This window comes from Sorex araneus, chromosome 3 (genome assembly GCF_027595985.1).
Source record: "Sorex araneus isolate mSorAra2 chromosome 3, mSorAra2.pri, whole genome shotgun sequence".
Taxonomy (NCBI): domain Eukaryota; kingdom Metazoa; phylum Chordata; class Mammalia; order Eulipotyphla; family Soricidae; genus Sorex; species Sorex araneus.
Window position 1 is genome coordinate 42,628,278 of NC_073304.1, and position 18,393 is coordinate 42,646,670.

Here is an 18,393-nt window from a genome sequence, read left to right on the forward strand (position 1 = left end):
CGGCGAACTCGGCGGCGGTTCGCCAGCGGCGCGCTTCCCTCGCCCGCCCCTCCCGACAGCCTCCCGGGCGCGCGCAGCTTCACTTCCGGCGTGCGAGGCGGTGACAATGGGAGCGGCGCGGGCGGCGCCGGGAGGCAGCTGACAGGCGTCTGCGACTCCGCTTCATGGCCGCTCTGCCGCCCCGCCTGGGCCCTGGTGGCAGTGGGAGAGAGCCCGCGGCGGCCCGGAGCCCGAGCTGGCGTGGCGAGCGGGGGACCTGGGAGCGGCGCCGCTGAGGCGCAGCATGTAAAGAGGAGACGGCAGGCAGCGCGCGGCGAGCCTCTCAGCCGGCCGGGATGGCTACGACGGCCGAGCTGTTCGAGGTAGGGGTGCCGGCGGCTCGCCTGGGGAGTGGCAGGCCCGGCGCGGGGTGCACCGGGGCCGGCCGCGAGGTTGGCGGGCCGAGCTGCGGGCTGCGCCCGGCCGCCGGGTGGGGGGCGGCTCCGGTGTCCAGCTGCGGGCGGGGCCGGGGGAGGAGGGGGAGGGTCGCGGGAGCCGAGGCCGTCAGGGGCGGGGGCCCCGAGTCTGAGAGGAGAAGGTGGGGTGGGGTGGGGCCTGTCCGCGGGGCTGGGCGGGGAGACTCGGAGGTTGGGGCGCTCGGCGGCTGCGAGACCGGGCAGCGCCGACTCGGGGCGCCGAGTCGCGAGCGCGGAACCCCGCGTCGGGCCAGTCCGGCCTGGGGGTTGCCTCCCACTTGCAACACCCGGGGAATATTCTATCGGGCCGCGAGCTGGGGGAGGGCGGAGGGGAACACCGCCGTTACGAGTAGCCGCCGCCTGTGTGGATGTCTTAGGACCATCAAGGCCTACCGGGTCCATCCGACAGGGAAAGGGGCTGGGGGAAGGGGCGCGGGAGGCGGCGCCCTGACTGCCTTCTGGCGGAGAACACCCGCTCTTGGGTCTTGGAGGGCGGCGAGTGCCGGCCCGAACTCCCACTGAAATGTCCCGGGCGTTTCCCGGGTGTCTTGGAACGTTTTCCGGCTCTGAAAGTTAACGCTGAGTTCAATGCGCGCCGGTGCGAGAGGCTGATGCAGAGAATGGGGGCGGGGCGTGGGGGGGGCGGGGAGAGGGACTGGGAGGGGGAAGGAATTGTTTAATTAGAGCACCCAACCGCGGGAACGTTTGGGGAGAAATCTCCTGTGAAATGAAAACACGCGACTTGGGGTGGGATGAGGAAACTCATTGCAAGTGAGCTGGAGTTAACCGTGATTTCTCCACAAGTAGAAATTGGATCCCTCTTCTGTTCCAATTGCAGCTGCTTTTGTGGTTTATGGTACTGTTGCTGTATCTAGAGATTCTGGCCGCTTGTTGAGTGTTGCTTTTTTTTTGGGGGGGGGAGCATCTAATATAAAAGTTGTGAATTAAGGGTTGTTAATGACAAGACACGGTTGATTGAGTTTTCACATATCTGCATTCTGGGCGATATGTTACATTAACATCACCCAGTATCCCCATTGCAAACCATAACACCCCAAAGGAGAGAGAGAACAATAAGGAATTCCGGGGGGGGGGCAGCTGGGGGAGGGAGGGACCCTGGGGCCATAGGTGGAGGAGAATGGGCACTGGTGAAGGGATGAGTATTGGAGTATTGTATAGCTGTAACACAGGCACAAAACTCTGTAACTGTACCCTCACGGTGGCTCATTAATAAAAATAAATAAATTTAAAAAAATTGTGTCTTCTATTCATAAGTAACTCTGGAGATATTTTGTTGCCAGCCATTCTTCTGGCTCTGGGCAAGAGACTAGTTCTGTATGTAGTTCTTTATTTTTAACATCTCTTAAAGATCAAAAGTTTCTTTTGGCCTTTCAAACAGGTTTTTGAACCTGAATGAATTCGATGACTCGCCATTTATTAATAGGAAATTATTGTTTGCCATACAATTAATTACGGCTGGATATCCTCAGTTGTGTATTGAAGCTCAGTGTGTCTGTTTTTCTTTAAATGTTTGATCACATTAGTCTACAAAAGTAGTTTAAAAATAGATTTGACTTTGGCCTGACCTACTACCTCCATCTGTAGGGGAGGGAAGAAGAGAAAATATGTTTTACTTTCAGTGGTCTTATCAGTTAATAAAGTAGGTAGACAGAATTAGGGCTTAAATGTAACTAACTTAATGATTCTAGTTAGCAAGTAGCAGGTAATTTTTCACTTACCAGAGAAAATCCCTGTGGCATAGGAACTCATAAGGCAACCTCAAGCGTATGCATTACTGATCTTAGAACTTTGTCTTTACATATCTTTCTGATGAGTTTGCCATTTCGTCAGAATTTTATTTATTGTTTTTAAGCCATACTTAAAAAGCCCTGGCTGTGCTCAGGGCTTATCCTGACTTTACTAGGCTTACTCCTGACTCTGTGCTCAGGGATCACTCCTTGTGCTTGGGTGACCATGTGTGTTGCTGAGTATTGAACCAGGAGTCAGTCTGGTGCAGGGCAAAAATGCCTTACCTGCTTACTACTATCTCTCTGGTTCTACTTCATAAGAATTGAATGTATATTGAGCTAATAGTTATAATTAAATGTAAGAGTAATGTTTCAGAAACATGTTCATCTTTTCATCCCTACCTTATTTCTTGAATAAGTTTTCAAGTGAAGAGTTGATATATTTAGAGTCCAGTAGAAAACAAACCAATCTTCATTCTGTTGCTCCCATTTCCTGTTTCTGCTTCCATAAGATCTAGGTCATATGACAAGTCAGGAAGTTTCTTTTCCTCTTACTTCCTTTCTTGGTTACAACTGAAGAACTGGGAAATATCAAGAAACAGTTGTGGATATTTCATTTTTATGTATCTTGGTTTTAAGGCACGGTTCAGTTTACCTTTCATTGTCTACTCAGAAGAAAGAAGTTAAAGTAATGCAAAGTTAATAAGCATTGATCCTATGAAATCTTGTTAGTATAAACTGTATACCAGAAAAATGTATTGGTTTTGAGACTTCCCCTGTCAAATATAAACGCTTTTAATCAACCATAGCAAACTATGATAAATTTCCTCAATAATAAATAATTCACTTATTTTAATTGTGTGTATCATGGAAGTAGACCAGAATACCTTCTTAGTTTCAAACTGTTGTTGACAGATATTTTAAAAGGATCTTTCGGTAGTATTTCTGTCATCACCTCAGGATGGATATTCTGAGCAGGAATTTCTTTGTACCTTTGATTCCACATAATGCCTCTACATATAAAAAAGTGACGAAGTAATAAATTATTTTTCTGTTGTGGCAATTCTTTTTTTACTATACTATTAAGGAAGTTAAATTTCTATGCATTCAATATTATTTGTAATTTGTTATTCAAAATAAGATTCTATGATTAATGCAGATGCTGCATGCCACAGAAATATTAATCCTATTGAAGGATACTACAATTAAAAAAGTGATTTCGATTAAGTTTTAGAAATGGGCATACCTTGTTTCGTTTGAGATATACAAACCTTAGTACATAAAAGAATCTGAGAAGTTCATTTCCCAAATGTTTTTGACCCATGAGACTGTTATATTTTCCACTTATTCAATTTGTCAATTCTAAAGAACATACTTTGAAAATCTTGAATTATATATAGAACTTTTCCGTGTTATTAAATTTGAGGGGAGAAGGTGACCTAAACGATTCAAAACTACATAATTTTGAAATAAATATAGTAAAACAGGTCTAAGGCTGGAGCGATAGCACAGCAGTAGGCCGTTCGCCTTATATATGGCTGACCCAGGTTCAATTCCTCCGCCCCTCTCGGGGAGCCCGGCAAGCTACCTAGAGTATCTCGCCCGCATGGCAGAGCCTGGCAAGCTACCCTTGGCGTATTTGATATGCCAAAAACAGTAACAACAAGTCTCAGAGTGGAGACGTTACTGGTGTCCACTCGAGCAAATCGATGAGCAACGGGATGACAGTGATACAGTGATGACAGTGACACAGTAAAGAGAGGTCTAGATAAACATCTTTAGAAGTAGAAAGGATAGGAAGATAACCAGAAGAAAAAGATTGAGATAGTATTTGAATATTCTGTGAAAGATAGATTAGATTTTCACCATGCACAAAAGTCAGATCAAAATGAATTAAAGACCTCAACACCTGAAATTAGTAAAAGAGGTCCATAAGGTACATGGAAGAAAACATAGAACCCCCCCCTCGACTTTGAAGTCAAAGCATCTTCAAAGATGAAACATCATTGACCAAGCAAGTAGAAGCAATACCACTTCTGGGAATATACCAAAGGAGCCCAAAAGCAGTGCAGAAAATCTGTCTGCACTCATGCTTATTGCAGCACTATTCACAATAACCAGAATCAGGAAGCAACCCAAGTGCCTGAGAACAGAGGACTGGCTAAAGGAACTATGGTATACATCTACTACACAGCTGTCAGGAAAAGTAAAATCATGAAATTAAATTATAAATGGACGGGCTAGGAGCGTATCATGCTTAGTGAAGATGAGGGGACGGGAGAGAGGAGGGGACAGATTGATTGACAGACTGATTGCACTCATTTGTGGGACATTAAAAAAAACATAGTATGAGACTAATACCCAAAGACAGTAGGAACGAGGGCCGGAAGGATGGTCTGTGGTTGGAAGCTTGCCACAAGTGGGGGTGGGAAGGGCATTTAGGACAAAGAAGGGACCACCATGACAATGATAGATGGAAAGGATCATGATCACTCTGAACAAGAAACGTGCTGAAAGTAGGTAAAGGTATATACACGATAACCTTTCAGTACCTGTATTGCAAATCATAATGACCAAAAGGAAAGACAGTGAGAGAGAGAAGAAAAGTGCCTGTTGGAGAGGCAGGCTAGGGATTCGGGTGGTGGGAAATGTACAATGGTGAAGGGACAGATCTTGGAACATTTTAATGGCTGAAACCCAGTCATGAACAGCTTTGTAATTGTGTATTTCATGGTGATTCAATTAAAAAAAAAAGATAGGTTTTAATTCACTTAACTAGGTGTAGGACTTTCCAATAAAATTGAAAATAGAATGTTTATAGAGGCTGGAGTCAATGTAAGGGTTCATTTTGACTGGAGCAGAGTATTCATGAAGAGGAGTGGCATGTAAAGTAAGTTGGAAATTAATTATGGAGTTCTTAAATACCAAAATTCAGAATTTGATTTTTTTTTTGGTAAATGTAATACCTCGATAATTTGGTGATATTAACCACTTGACTTTCACACTATAATTTGAAAAGCCACAAACACACCTTTTCACAATTATGTCTTTTAGATTTTCAAACTTAAGTTGTAGAAGCATTAAAACTTGTTGAAACAGTCTCTCTTATTTGGTTAACTAGCTAAGTATATGTTAATGAAATGAGTATGACCCCATTACCTTCCAGAAGTGGAAATGCTTTCTGTTTTAGCCATATTTACTATAATTTATTTACTATAATTTAAATGTTTTTCAAATCTGGCCATCATAATATTATTTTTAATAAGAATATTTATTTATTTAACAAACATTTATTGAATATCTTACCTTTAGAACTCATTCAAGGTATTGATGCTGAAAGATAGTTTTGAGTTAAAAATCTAGATGTAATTAAAGGAAAAGAACTCTTTCTTACTATACTACTACTCTCAGTACTCTGACAACAAATGTATGGGGATTTCCCCCACAATTCAGTTCCATTTTTCAGCAGACTCTGTATATTGAATTCTGTCATATGTTTGGACCGAGTATCAGATCACATAGGTTAAAGATTTAGAAGATTCAGACTGACTAGAATCCCCTTTCAGAATACCAATTGCAAGTTCGGGTTGCCACCTGTTCTTTTCACTAACCAGCTATGGACGAGAGGTTCTTATAACCTTTTTCTTTCAGGTTCGTAATTGCTAGACCAGTTTAGAAGATGCAGAGGAAACAGTTTACTAATTAGATTATGGGCTTATTTTTAAAATAAAATTTAGGAGTAGCCAGATGGAAGAGATATGTAGTTCAAAGAAGCAGTGAAGGAGTATAGTTCCTTTTTTATGTATGCCATAGTCTTGGCACCTTAGTGTGTTTAGAATCAGGAAACTCCCAGAACCCCATACTTTAGGGCTTTTTTTTTTTGTGTGTGTGTGTGTGTAGAGGCTTGAATCACATAAGGACAATCAGTTATTAACCCAATCTTTAGCCCTGGTCTGTTTCCCAGAGTAGGATATGAGGTGAAAGTTCTAGTCTCTTAATCAGTGCTTCATCTTTCTGATGATCAGCCCCATCTAGGAGCCTACTAGTAGGCACTTCAGTAGAACAAAAGTTGCTCCTATATCCTGGAGAAGTCCAAGGAATTTAGGAGTTCTGTATCAGAATCCAGGATCAAAGACCAATATTAAAAGAAAAGTGTGTGTTAATACTTTTATCACTGGAAACAACAGTGGCTTTAGGAGATAAGACCAGGAACTGAGTACAAAGACCAAACATGTTTCTTTTTATAGTATCACAGATGTTATAAAAAGTTCAGTGCAGAGGTATCTTATTCTAAAATAATTGGAGATTTTATGTAGTGTGACATAAATTGACATAAATTGAATGTGATAGATGAATGGAAACTTTTCTAGCTATAGGTGGGCACTTAAGGTAGAGACAAATGATTCTAATAAGGTGAAGTGTGTTGAGGAAATAAAAGTATCTATGCTGTTTAGGCATGGTTAGTGGTAGCTCATAATAGGCTCTTGAGACCACAGAGACTGGGGGAAACTTTGAGAAAGCTTTATACTAACGCCTGGCTTTTGGGGTTCTAGCTTTTTGTGGGTGAGGAAAGATAAACAGTGTGATAACTTCAATGAGAGTTTATTTGGAAAATGGGTCGTAGACAAACTGGAGATAATTGGTGTTCTGGAATGGTCTGTTGATCGATTATCCTAGGCCTGTGATACCCTGACTAAGTCTAATTTGGTGAAGAAAGAAAAGAGAAAATTTAAAAGATTATTTTTATTGGTTTTGTTTGTTTTGGGACCCGTGGCTGAGATCTCCAAGCCTGTTTGGATCGGGACTGGGCCTCCTCCACCCAGATCCCCCATTTTCCAGTAGCTTGACAGTCACACCCACAAACTGCCCCCCTGCGCCATGCAATCTCATCAACAGTCAAGATCCAGAGACTATAAAACAAAGCTCCCAGAAGAGAGTGATGCAGAATCTTTCTCGGCAGAGCCTGGCAAGCTATTCATGTCGTGTGTGATATGCCAAAAACAGTAACAATAATGGGCCTCATTCCCCTGACCCTGAATGCGACAGGGCCGAATGAGACATTATTGGTGCCCGCTCGAGCAAATCGATGAGCAACAGGACGACAATGATATAGTGACACAATAGTGGAGTGAGAAAAGGACTAGATTGAGGCTCTATTAGGGAGAAAGCAGAAATTGAAAGAAAATCATTTTAAGGGGGAAGAGGTTATATGGGCCTGGATTAATTGTACAGGGGTACTTGCCTTATATATACATGGCGGACCCAGCTTCTATTCCTCAGCACCACATATGGTTCCCCAAGCACAACTAGGTAAATTCCTGGGTTGCAGAGTCAGTAGTAATCCCTGAACATTGCTAGGTGTGATCCAAAAACAAAGGTTAAGAGGTTATAGTAGGAGATATTTAAAAAGTAGCTGTGACAGGTTTTGTTTTCCAGGATGACCATGAGATTTGCCATCCTACAATGTGATGCAGACACTCCTCCCAGGGACAGAAAGGGTCTGTGCTCCCTTCTTGAACCTGGGCAGGCCTCTAACTACAATGTAATTGATGCTATTTGATTTGTCAGTTTAGGTCAGAAAAGATTATCTGTGATACCTCTACTTTCTTGGGCCCTAGCAGCTGTGCCAGTGAGCTCTTTGAGAAAACCATGGCTTTCAACACTGGCTGAACTCCCATTCTACAGCTAACATCAGCATGATATCTTGAAGAAGCAAATGGATGTTCTGCCCCAAGTTGAATTGCCTTACCTGATGTCATATGGGGCAGAGACTAGATTTACCTTCTAAATTTTATCTAAGTTGTAGATTTATGTGCAAAATAATGTTTATCAGTATTGTAAGTCACTGGTCTATTGAGGTGATATAACAACCACTTCAATAGATAACTGAAATAGGAGCTGATCACTGTCTTTGTTGTTGTTTTTGGTTTTGGTGTCAAACCAGTGATGCTCAGTTATTACTGACTCTGCACTCAAGAATTACTCCTGGCAGTGCCTAGGGATCATATGGGATGCTGGGATCAAACCTGGCAGTGCTAGTCCTACTCGTAGTCATGTGACAGATCAAACCTGGGCCTCCATGCAAAGCATGCAAAGGCGTGCTCAGAGGGAGATATCTTTCACAGGTCCCCATAGTTGAGTTTCATCTTAAACAGTAAAATTATTCATTTCTTCATGTTATGTGTAGTTTTCAAGCATGTTATTTCAAAGTTTGCCTTTATTATATGTAAGGGTTTTGAATTGCTTTACCTTTTCATCAGTAGAATAAATTCCATTTTGTTAGTTGGAGAAAAACATAAAACCAAAAAAAAGAGGGGACCATTTTTTTAGGTGGGAAAAAGTATGAAACCAAGGGGAAAAAAGTAATTGGTGCTCAATAAATTAATCCACGTGAAACAAAGTCTCATGTAAACCAAGTCAATGGGATTAAAAAGGGAACACTAGATAAAGTAAAATTCATCTGATTTCAGTGCCATATTTAGTTTTTGTTAGAATCTTGGATTTTTATAGCATCATAAGATGCTGCCTCTTCCTCTTCTCTGCCTCTTCTTCCTCTTCTTCCTCTCTTAGGTATATCCCTTTCAGGATACTGGTGCCTTTCTCTGACTTGTGGTATAGTAGTTCATCCATTTCAGTTTTGAATATGGATTAAGACTTGGCTTTTTTCCAAATAGGTGTTTCGCCTTACTGTTCTGTTGACAACTGTGAAGAATGAAATCATGACAAATCATACTCTTCTTTTTCACTTTTTGTGTAAAGAAGGGTAAAACTTGTAAAAAGTCGTTAGGAAATGATAAGTGAAACACTGACAATTGATAATAGTTTTGTGTTTGAATTTTTATTGTTAAGCCTTATTAAGGCTTTTTAAGTGAAGAAAATTACTAGCCATGCTTTATTGAAGGAATCCATCAAGGAAGAAATGGGAATCGAGCTGGATTTTTTGTAATGGTATAGAGGCGTTTCATTTGTTAAGAAGACAGAGAGTATCCTTAGGGAATGAATTACCTGGCGACAAGGAAAAGAGGATTTAAAATAGAGTTGCAGAAAAGGCTGGGATAAGATGATAGTTTTGCTGTTCATTTTGAGTGGCAGAGAAAGTTGGACTGGTAGCATAAAAAAAAAATTTGAAGTACTAGGCTTGGAGAGGTAGTCCAGGAGTTAAGCCATTTGCATGCAACTGACCCTGCTTTAATCACCAGGGTTCAACTTCTGAAAGTGTCCCCAACCTCCTTCCGAAAAAGAGGAAGGAGAATAAAAAGGGTAGACAACATAAAGCTGCAACTTTAGAATTGCATATTAAAGTTTTTGACTAAAAGGAAGCAGTGCTTTATGATTTGCATATTAATTAGAAGGCAAGCAAAAAAATTAAATTTTGTATGAGTTAATGGTGATACTAAATGATAGAATTGTTGTAATTTTACAGCGATAAATAAGAGAAACCTTTAGATGGTGCCCAGGATTGGACCCAGGTCAACCACGTGCTAGTCAAATACCCCAACCATTGTACTATTGCTCTGACCCCTAGCACCGAATTTATTTATTTTTCATTTTTTATATTTATTTTTTATACTGATCTAAAATATTTTATCTGTTTTAATTGAATCACTGTGGGATGGATATACAGCTACAAAATTGTTCATGATTGGATTTCAGCCATCCAGTGTTTCAACACTGTCCCTTCAGCATTGTACATTTCCTACCACCAATGTCCGCAGTTTCCCTCCTGCCCCCACCCTTTCATCCCAGCCTGCCCAGGTACTTTTCTCCTCTCACCACTCCCTCTCTCTGGCTCTCTTCATTATTCCCTCTCTCCCTCCTTTTGCTAATACCAATTTTAAAATGTGATTTAGTCACTGTGCATTTGTGACCCTCACCTAACTTTTCCAAGATTCAGTTACTTGTCTACAAAATAATGGGGACAGGGGCTGGAGAATTAATACTGTGGGTAAGGTGCTTGGCTTGTGTGTGGTCTACCCAGATTTAATCCCCAGTACAATATATGGCCCCCTAAACGACCACCAATAATAAACTCTCAGCCAGGCCTGGTTCAAAAATCAGCTCAGGAGACGTTAACAACTGCTTCTGTTTAGGAAAGGGGCCCCGGTGACTCCCTTTCAGTGGCAGGGTCCTGCAGTAGCTTCTTTCTGTTTTAGTATTGTGCAATTTCCAGCAACTTAACCTGTGTTTAAGTATCCCTCATTCCTTTAATCTGATTATGCCAAATACTAACACTGTCACTGTCATTGTCATCCCGTTGCTCATTGATTTGCTCGAGCGGGCATCAGTAACGTCTCCATTGTGAGAAAGCTGATCCTTCTGATTTGTTACACAAAAACGACCAACCAGTTCTCCTAGGTAAAGTCCAATCAGAGTTACTCTTACATGTACCATTCAGGTAGTATATATTGAGGTACCTGCTTCCTTCACTTCCCCTGTAACTAAATGATCTATCGGAATTGTCTTTTGGGCCAATATATAGTAAGTCTTAATCTTTGGTTATAGATGCTAACAAAAGAATGTTATTGAGTCAAGCTCCTGAAGCTGATTTGGTCTGCAGGCAAGACACGAAAGAGTTTCATATCGAGACTCCAATCAAACTGCAGTCACCTTGAGACATCCATCTGCCTCAGGTCACCCATTTAGCAAACATTCCTGAAAATCGTTTGTATTCAACTGTTGTATTAGGGTCTAGTTGCTTGATAAAAACATGGAAATTGGGACTAGAATAGTACAGTGGGCAAGGTGCTTGCATTGCTAGGACCTAGCTCTCAGGCCTTGCTTGAAATAGTCTTGTTGTCGGGTGGGGGCGGTGGGAGGGATACTGGGGACATTGGTGGTAGGAAATGTACACTGGTGGAAGGTTGGGTGTTCGATCATTGTATGACTGAAACTCAGTCATGAAAGCTTTGTAACTATATCTCATGGTGATTCAATAAAAAATGTAATTAAGAAAAAAGAAGTAAAAAAAAAAAAAAAGAATGTTATTGAGTAAGGTTCTGTATAGCTGAAGGGATCCTTAAAGTATCACCAGAGTCTGGAGAGGAAGCTTGAGCTCAGTGGGCTGGAGCTACATGCTTTGAAGGAGGCCTGCATTTGATCCCTCGCATCTCATAGTCCTCTGAGCACTGCCAGGAGTTACCTTTGAGCCAGGAGTAGCTTCAGAGCACTACCAGGTGTGGGACTTAAATTAAACTAAAATGCTGCCAGGTGATAGTTCTCTGTTGAGAGTACTGCTAGCAATGAGGGCAATTCTAGTGAGATCTTTTGGTGGGCAGAAGGGGCACACTTGGCAGTGCTCAGGAATCACTACTTCTTAGGGTGCAGAGGCTCTAAAGCACCCTGAGGATCAAACCCTGGTTCGCCACATGTGCAAGGCAAACATTTTGTTCACAGTACTATTTCCAGATCCTCAAAGTGAGATCTTATGTCCATGACAGACCACCTTGTGACTCTACTTCTTTATAAACATCTGAAAAACAGCCCTTCTAGCATTTTGATTAAGGTTCTTATCCTTGAGAAAAATTAGAAGATACTTTAGTATGAATTATGAGGACTTCTGCTCCTGCTGGTTTTGGATTGCATTTGAATTTACTGTTCCCTTCTCTTCAGTATATTCCAGCTCATACTGACTCCTTACCACTTTCAGCTAGAACCTCTGGTATTCTTGCTGACTTGAGTATTACTATACCTTTCTTAGACGAGGATTGTTACACTTGTTAATGCATTTACATAATTGGTCAGGTGATCCTGAAAAGATTTGCATGTTATATTCTATGCCCCTACTCTGTTCTCCTTACCCCTCCATCTCACTGTGTACTAGTATGCCTGCCTTCTAATGATAAGGGACAGTGGTCTCTGCCAAAGGTGGCCCCTCTTTTCTTTCCTTCCCAAAGTGTTTTTATTATAGTTTAGTTACTAAGGCTAGACAGTGGGGTATATTGGGGGGGGGGGCGGAGGATGCAAATTAGGTTGACTTAATTCCTTTTCTTGCTTATTATTCCCTGGATACAAGTAATTAAATTCTCAATCATCACCTGTCGTTACAACTTAGTGACTGTTAGGCAAGAGTCCCCACTTTGGGTGTCAAGACCTCTAATCCTATAGATGTAAAGTTGCAGGAATAACAAGTATGAATTGGAAGTTACTATAAATAAGGTCACTCCTTGTGGATCACACTCAGTAGTGTTTGGGGTTCCTCCCATTAGTACTTGGAGGATGATGCATTGCTGGAGATCAAACCCACATGTGGAAGGCAAGTACTCCATCACTGAGTCATATCCCCAGCCCCTTTCCTGGGTATTTAGAATAGTTTCTAGTGTTTGCTAGGCTCTCAATGTTTGTTGAATGAAAAAAATACTGTAATTTTTGAGAATAGAAAATCATATGAAAAACACTTGCTTTTATAAAAAGTTGCATGAATGACATTTTGATTTTTGTTTTTGAGAATATATATTTAATAAAACTGGCACATTAGAATTTTGAGCATTATGATTTGTTTAAAAGTGCCTCTACTGAATTAGTAAAATTAATACTACAGTTAGAACTAAGATAACTATTCTTTATCAAGCATATATATGCTCCCTCCAAAGAATGACAATTAAAATAGCACAATTACAGTACAAAGTTATTTAAAGAAAGTATTGTCAACTTTTGGAAGAGCTATTGCCAAAATTAGTTTAGTTTCTTTTAAAAGTTTTTTTTTTACCTTTTTTTTGTGTGTGTTTGAAGATTTGGGTTTTTGAAATCAGATAAATCTGTGTGAATGTGGATTAAATCTTTTTTTTTAATCACAGTTTCACAGGTAAAGAATGAGTCAATACTAATAGACTTGTGAGTATTACGTGAAATCAAGTTTGTACTTGAAGTATAGGCTTGACTTAGAGTAAGCCGTTTAAAAAAGTGATCACCACTATCTTATTATTATTTAGAATTTCGTGTGTGTCAAGTTTTCTTCAGGTTTTCAAGTAGCTCAGTTTCTAAAGTTTGAAGTAGCTCTAAACACAAACTTCTTTATCTTGACTTAATGTTCCCTGTGTTTGTTAATGAAAAATTACTGGACATGTCTGTGCTGCAAGCTATAATGCCCAAAAGTAGAGAGTATGGGGAATATTGTCTGCCATAGAGGCAGGGGGAGGTTGGGAGAGGGGGGGTATACCAGGGATATTGGTGGTGAGGAATGTGCACTGGTGGAGGAATGGGTGTTTGATCATTGTGAGATTGTAACCCAAACGTGAAAGCTTGTAACTATCTCACCGTGATTCAATAAAATTTTTAAAAAAAATAAGAATTTCCTAAATGAAAAACTGATCTTACAAAAGGTAATTTACTTGGGATTTTCTCCTTGAAATAATTCTTCAGAAATATTTGTCAGGTAGAAAATAAATTACTGGACATGTATCAGTTCTTTTATTTTGTAAGAATGAGGTAGACATACTATCTCAATGATATTTGCTAATAGGTTGTATTTTAAAAGGCTACACTTTTGCTTTTTAATTTTTTTTTAATTTTTGGTGCTCAGGGCTTTCTCCTGACTCTGCATTCAGGAATCACTCCTGGTGGGCTCTGAAGACCTTATGGGATATCAGAATCAAATGCAGTCATTAGCATGCAGGACAAATGCACTACCCGCTGTACTGTTCAGGTTTCAAAAAGCTATACATTAAAAAAAAAACGCTTTTACAGTTTATTTAATTTAGGACTTTGTTCTGAAATACACTCATAAATAAACGAGATTTTTTCTCTTTAAGCACTAGCAATCTTTACTTGGATAGATGTCTTCCCAAAAGGAAATCTTACCAGGAGAACTGTTTTATTGTTAACTGTTTCTTTTGAATTATTTGACAAATATGAAAGCACATTTTATACTGCAATATATCAAGTTTCTAAAAATTTTGCTGAGTCAGCAATAGTAAGGTACTTGCCTTGCACACAGCTGACCTGGATTCAGTCTTTGGCACTCCATAATTTCCCGAGTCTGCCGAAAATGATCCCTGAACACAAAGCCAGAAGTAAGCCCCGAGCACAACTGGGTGTGGCTCAAGTAATAAATAAATAAACTGTCATCCCATTGATCATCATTTGCTCGAGCTGGGGCGGTAAAGTCTCCATTTGTCCTAGCCCTGAGATTTTAGCAGCCTCTCTTTACTCATTATTTCCAGCAGTGCTGCATTGGAGGCTCTTTCAGGATAAGGGGAATGAGACCCATCATTGTTACTGTATTTGGCATATCAAATACACCACGGAGAGCTTGCCAGACTCTGCCGTACGGGCAGGATGCTCTCGGTACCTTGCCAGGTTCTCCGAGAGGCTTCCGGAGGTCTTTGACTGCCGGGGGGGGAAGAAAACTCAACCCGCCCCCCCCCCACCCAGGGCCCCGGTGAAGACAGCCAGGCTCAGGGGCAAGAGACTCTGCAGGGTGTGGCGCAAACAAACAAGAAATCAATGTAACATTTTCAGCCATCAGTTTGTATTATCTTGTGTTCTACTTTGTAAATTGATTATGAATTTTATGTACAGAAAGGTGACAGTATCAGTTATTTGATAAAATTACTGATTTCCATTATTTTCATTAATATAGAATGGAATGTTTAAGGATATAAGTGGAAAATTTAAAAGATAAAGAATAATGTCCCTTCAGTGACAGTTTTCATCTTTTTTGGCTTTACCTGTTGTCTTTTTGTTTGGGGTGTAGGAGGAGGGCTCCCAACTGGAGCTCATGGCTATGTGGGAAGCACTTTACAGTGACTTTACAGCCAACTAGGCCAGTAGTGAGGCCAGAAGAATGAGGTACTTCGAGGCCTCCCCAGGACTACATCCAGAAGTACTTGTGGACCTCTAGGGGTCAGGAGGTGCAGGGAATAAATGAGGGTCCTATATGTGCAAGTTCTGCAGACTAACTCCTAAAATATCTCCCCAACTCTCATCTCTTATCTCAGTAAAATTTAGACACAGTGAGCTGCTTGCAGTTTTCCAAACTTGCCATTTAATTTTACATAGCAATAATGGAGCAGAGTGATTTAAATCTCAGCTCTGCTTTCGATTATCTTTAGCAAATAATTAACCAGGTCTCAGTGTGCTCATCATATAAGGATAAAACAGGATCTTTGTTGATCTTTTTGAGAGCACGTAGTAAAGGAGATAATACATACAAGGTGTTTATGTGAGCTTTTTTTGTTGCTTATTCCTGTTTTTATGATTATTCTTAAGTTTTTTGCTTTTTGTGTGTTTGGGGGCCACACTCGCATTGCTCAGAGCTTACTCCTGGCTTGGTACTTAGGGATCGCTGCTGGCTGGGCTCAGGGGGCCATATGGTGCTGGAATTGCACCTGGATTGGCCATGTGGAAAGCAAACACCCTAGCTGCTATACTTATGCTCCAGCATGATTGTTCTTATTTTGATTATTCCTCCTGTTCCTCTTTACTTTAGACTTGTAAATCATTCACTCAAGTTTCAGTGTGGTATAATGATGATTAAAAAAGCTAGTTAATTGTTCTTGTCATTTTAATCGATGATATATGTATTTATATAATTTTATTTCCCTTTTACTTTCATTCATTTTTCCTTCTGTTATTATGACTGGGATTCAGCACTTAGTTCTGGTGCTTGACACCACAACTCATTTTTTCATTGTAGTGTCAGGGATCCCAAAGCAGAACTTCCTAGAATGCATAAATACTGCCTTATTCCTTCAGGGCAAGTGCTCTGCTATTGAGTTAATCTGGGCCCAGTGTTTCTTATTTTCTCATTTTTTCATTTTCTGGGTGTTCTAAGAGTATTCTAGAAATCTGGAGGCTACATTGGTGTTGTCTTAGCGGATCAAACTGGATAGTTCAGTGCTAATAGTAGTATGGCAGTGATTGAGCCTAGGGATGCTTGGGTGAATTTGGTGTTACTTGAGGGTTTCCAGGGCTGCACCTGGTGCTGCTGGGAGTAGGACTTGTAATGCTGGGAATCACATCTTGGTTCTTGCTGAAGTATTTTCCCAGTCCTCATTGTTTATTTCCTTTGCAAATAATTTTAAAAATTTTATTTATTTTATTTATTTATTTATTTATTTTGGTTTTTATGTCACCCTTGGTGGTGTTCAGAACTTACTCCTGGCTTTGCTCAGGAATCACTTCTGGTGATGCTCAGGGGACTGTACATAATGTTGGGATCAAACCTTGGTTGCCCCTATGCAGGGCAGACACTGTATCCATGATATATTATCCCTCTGTCACATTATGGTTTTTTTCTTGATTAGGCTTTTTAATTTAAATACTGTTTTAAATTAAATTTTTTTTTTTTTTACTGTAGCCAGAGTACCATTGTTACAATAATGTTTGCTTTTTTTTTTTCTTTTTGGGTTACACCCAGCATTGCACAGGGGTTACTCCTGCTTCATGCACACAGGAATTACTCCTGGCGGTGCTAGGGGGACCATATGGGATGCTGGGAATCGAACCCGGGTCAGCTGCATGCAATGCAAACGCCCTACCCACTGTGCTATCACTCCAGCCCCAATGTTTGCTTTTATACTTACCATATGCAAAGTAATGTCCCTCTGTCACCACCAATGTGCCCAAGACCTTCCACCACTGTTTTTGTGTCACTGCTAGTCCACTTGCTTTTCATGCCCTACCAACAAGGGTAACCTCAATTTTGAATTCAAAGTCCAAAGACACACTTTGATATCCTTTACTGCATTGTTTCTTAATATATTATATATGAGTGAGATGATCTTGATTTCTTTTTCTCCCTTTGACTTATTTCACTTAATATAACCTCACTGTAACTATCCAGAGTGCAGAAAAAGGTAGAGTTCACTTCTCTCTCTCTCTCTCTCTCTCTCTCTCTCTCTCTGTCTTTCTTGTTTTCTGTTTTTGGGTCACACCTGGCAGTGCTCAGGGTGTACTATGGCTCTGTGCTCAGGGATCACTCCTGGCAGACTTGGGACCCTAAAGGGTGCTGGTTACTGAACCCAGTTTGCCTGCTTACTGTCCTATCTGTCGAACCGAAGAGTTCATCTCCTTTTTTTTTTTAAATCAAATTTTCCTAGAGAAAATTTATAACATTTGTACCCTTCATTTTTTAATCAGGTATTTATTGTATGTGAGGAGTTTCCTCATTTTACTAATTTTTTACTACATAATTTTAATATGAATAGTTTTTAATATGAATTTAGACTTACTAGCATAAATTTTCAGTAGTAATTTTATTGAATATGTTAAATAATTTGAGTACATATGCTCTATATACTTTATGTATTTTTTAGAATCATATATCACTATCACTGTCATCCCATTGTTCATTGATTTACTCGAGCAGGCACCAGTAATGTCTCCATTTGTCCCAGCCCTGAAATTTTAGCAGTCTCTCCTTACTCATTTTTCCCATGATATGATTTTCATAGAATCATATATATTGCAATCTTCAAAATATTTGTATTGATATATGCATTATCCTTAGAATTGTGAAAGAATTATAGGGCTTAGATTATGAATACTTGTAACAGTATTGATGTAACTAAATTCTTACTCATTGGCTTCCAATATTATGCATGTTAATATTTCTGAATAATATTTCTGTTAATATTCTGTTGATATTTCTGGTTGGAGTGATAGCACAGCAAGTAGGACATTTGCATATGGCTGACCTGGGTTCGATTCCTCCGTCCCTCTTGGAGAGCCCAGCAAACTACCAAGAGTATCCCGCCCTCACGGCAGAGCCTGGCAAGCTACCTGTGGTGTATTCGATATGTCAAAAACAGTAACAACAAGTCTCACAATGAAGACATTACTGGTGCCTGCTCGAGCAAATTGATGAGCTATGGGATGACAGTGATACAGTGAATATTTCTAAAAATAATGAGTGAGAATTTCAGTTTACCCTCTTCAATATGGTATATTGTAATTTTTTACATTGTAAGGTTAAAAAAGGTGATAGCTTGATCTCATGTGCTCACTAGTGAGACGACATCTTTAAATTTACTCATTCTTGGTCATTTGTATTGGATAAATCATGCCCTTTCTTTTTTTTTTTTTTTTAAGTTTTCTATTGACTGTCCATGAGATAGACCATTACAAAGCTATTCATGATTTGGTTTCAGTCATACAATGATCTAGCACTCACCCTTCCACCGTTGTACATTTCCCACTACCAGTGCTCCCTGTTTCCTTCCCACCATCCCTCCCAGCTACTCTCCCTCAAC

The 18,393-nt window shown here is 40.4% G+C and overlaps 1 protein-coding gene across 1 annotated transcript in view; it reads left to right on the forward strand.

Moving 5' to 3' along the window:
• The first annotated feature begins 58 nt into the window (after positions 1–58).
• Positions 59–18,393, forward strand: part of EXOC5 (exocyst complex component 5) — a 67,175-nt gene continuing 48,840 nt past the window's right edge. Inside the window, exon 1 of the mRNA XM_004601773.2 lies at positions 59–362. Within this exon, the coding sequence (XP_004601830.2) occupies positions 336–362 (27 nt within the window). The 5' untranslated portion in view covers positions 59–335. The remainder of the gene's footprint in view (positions 363–18,393) is intronic.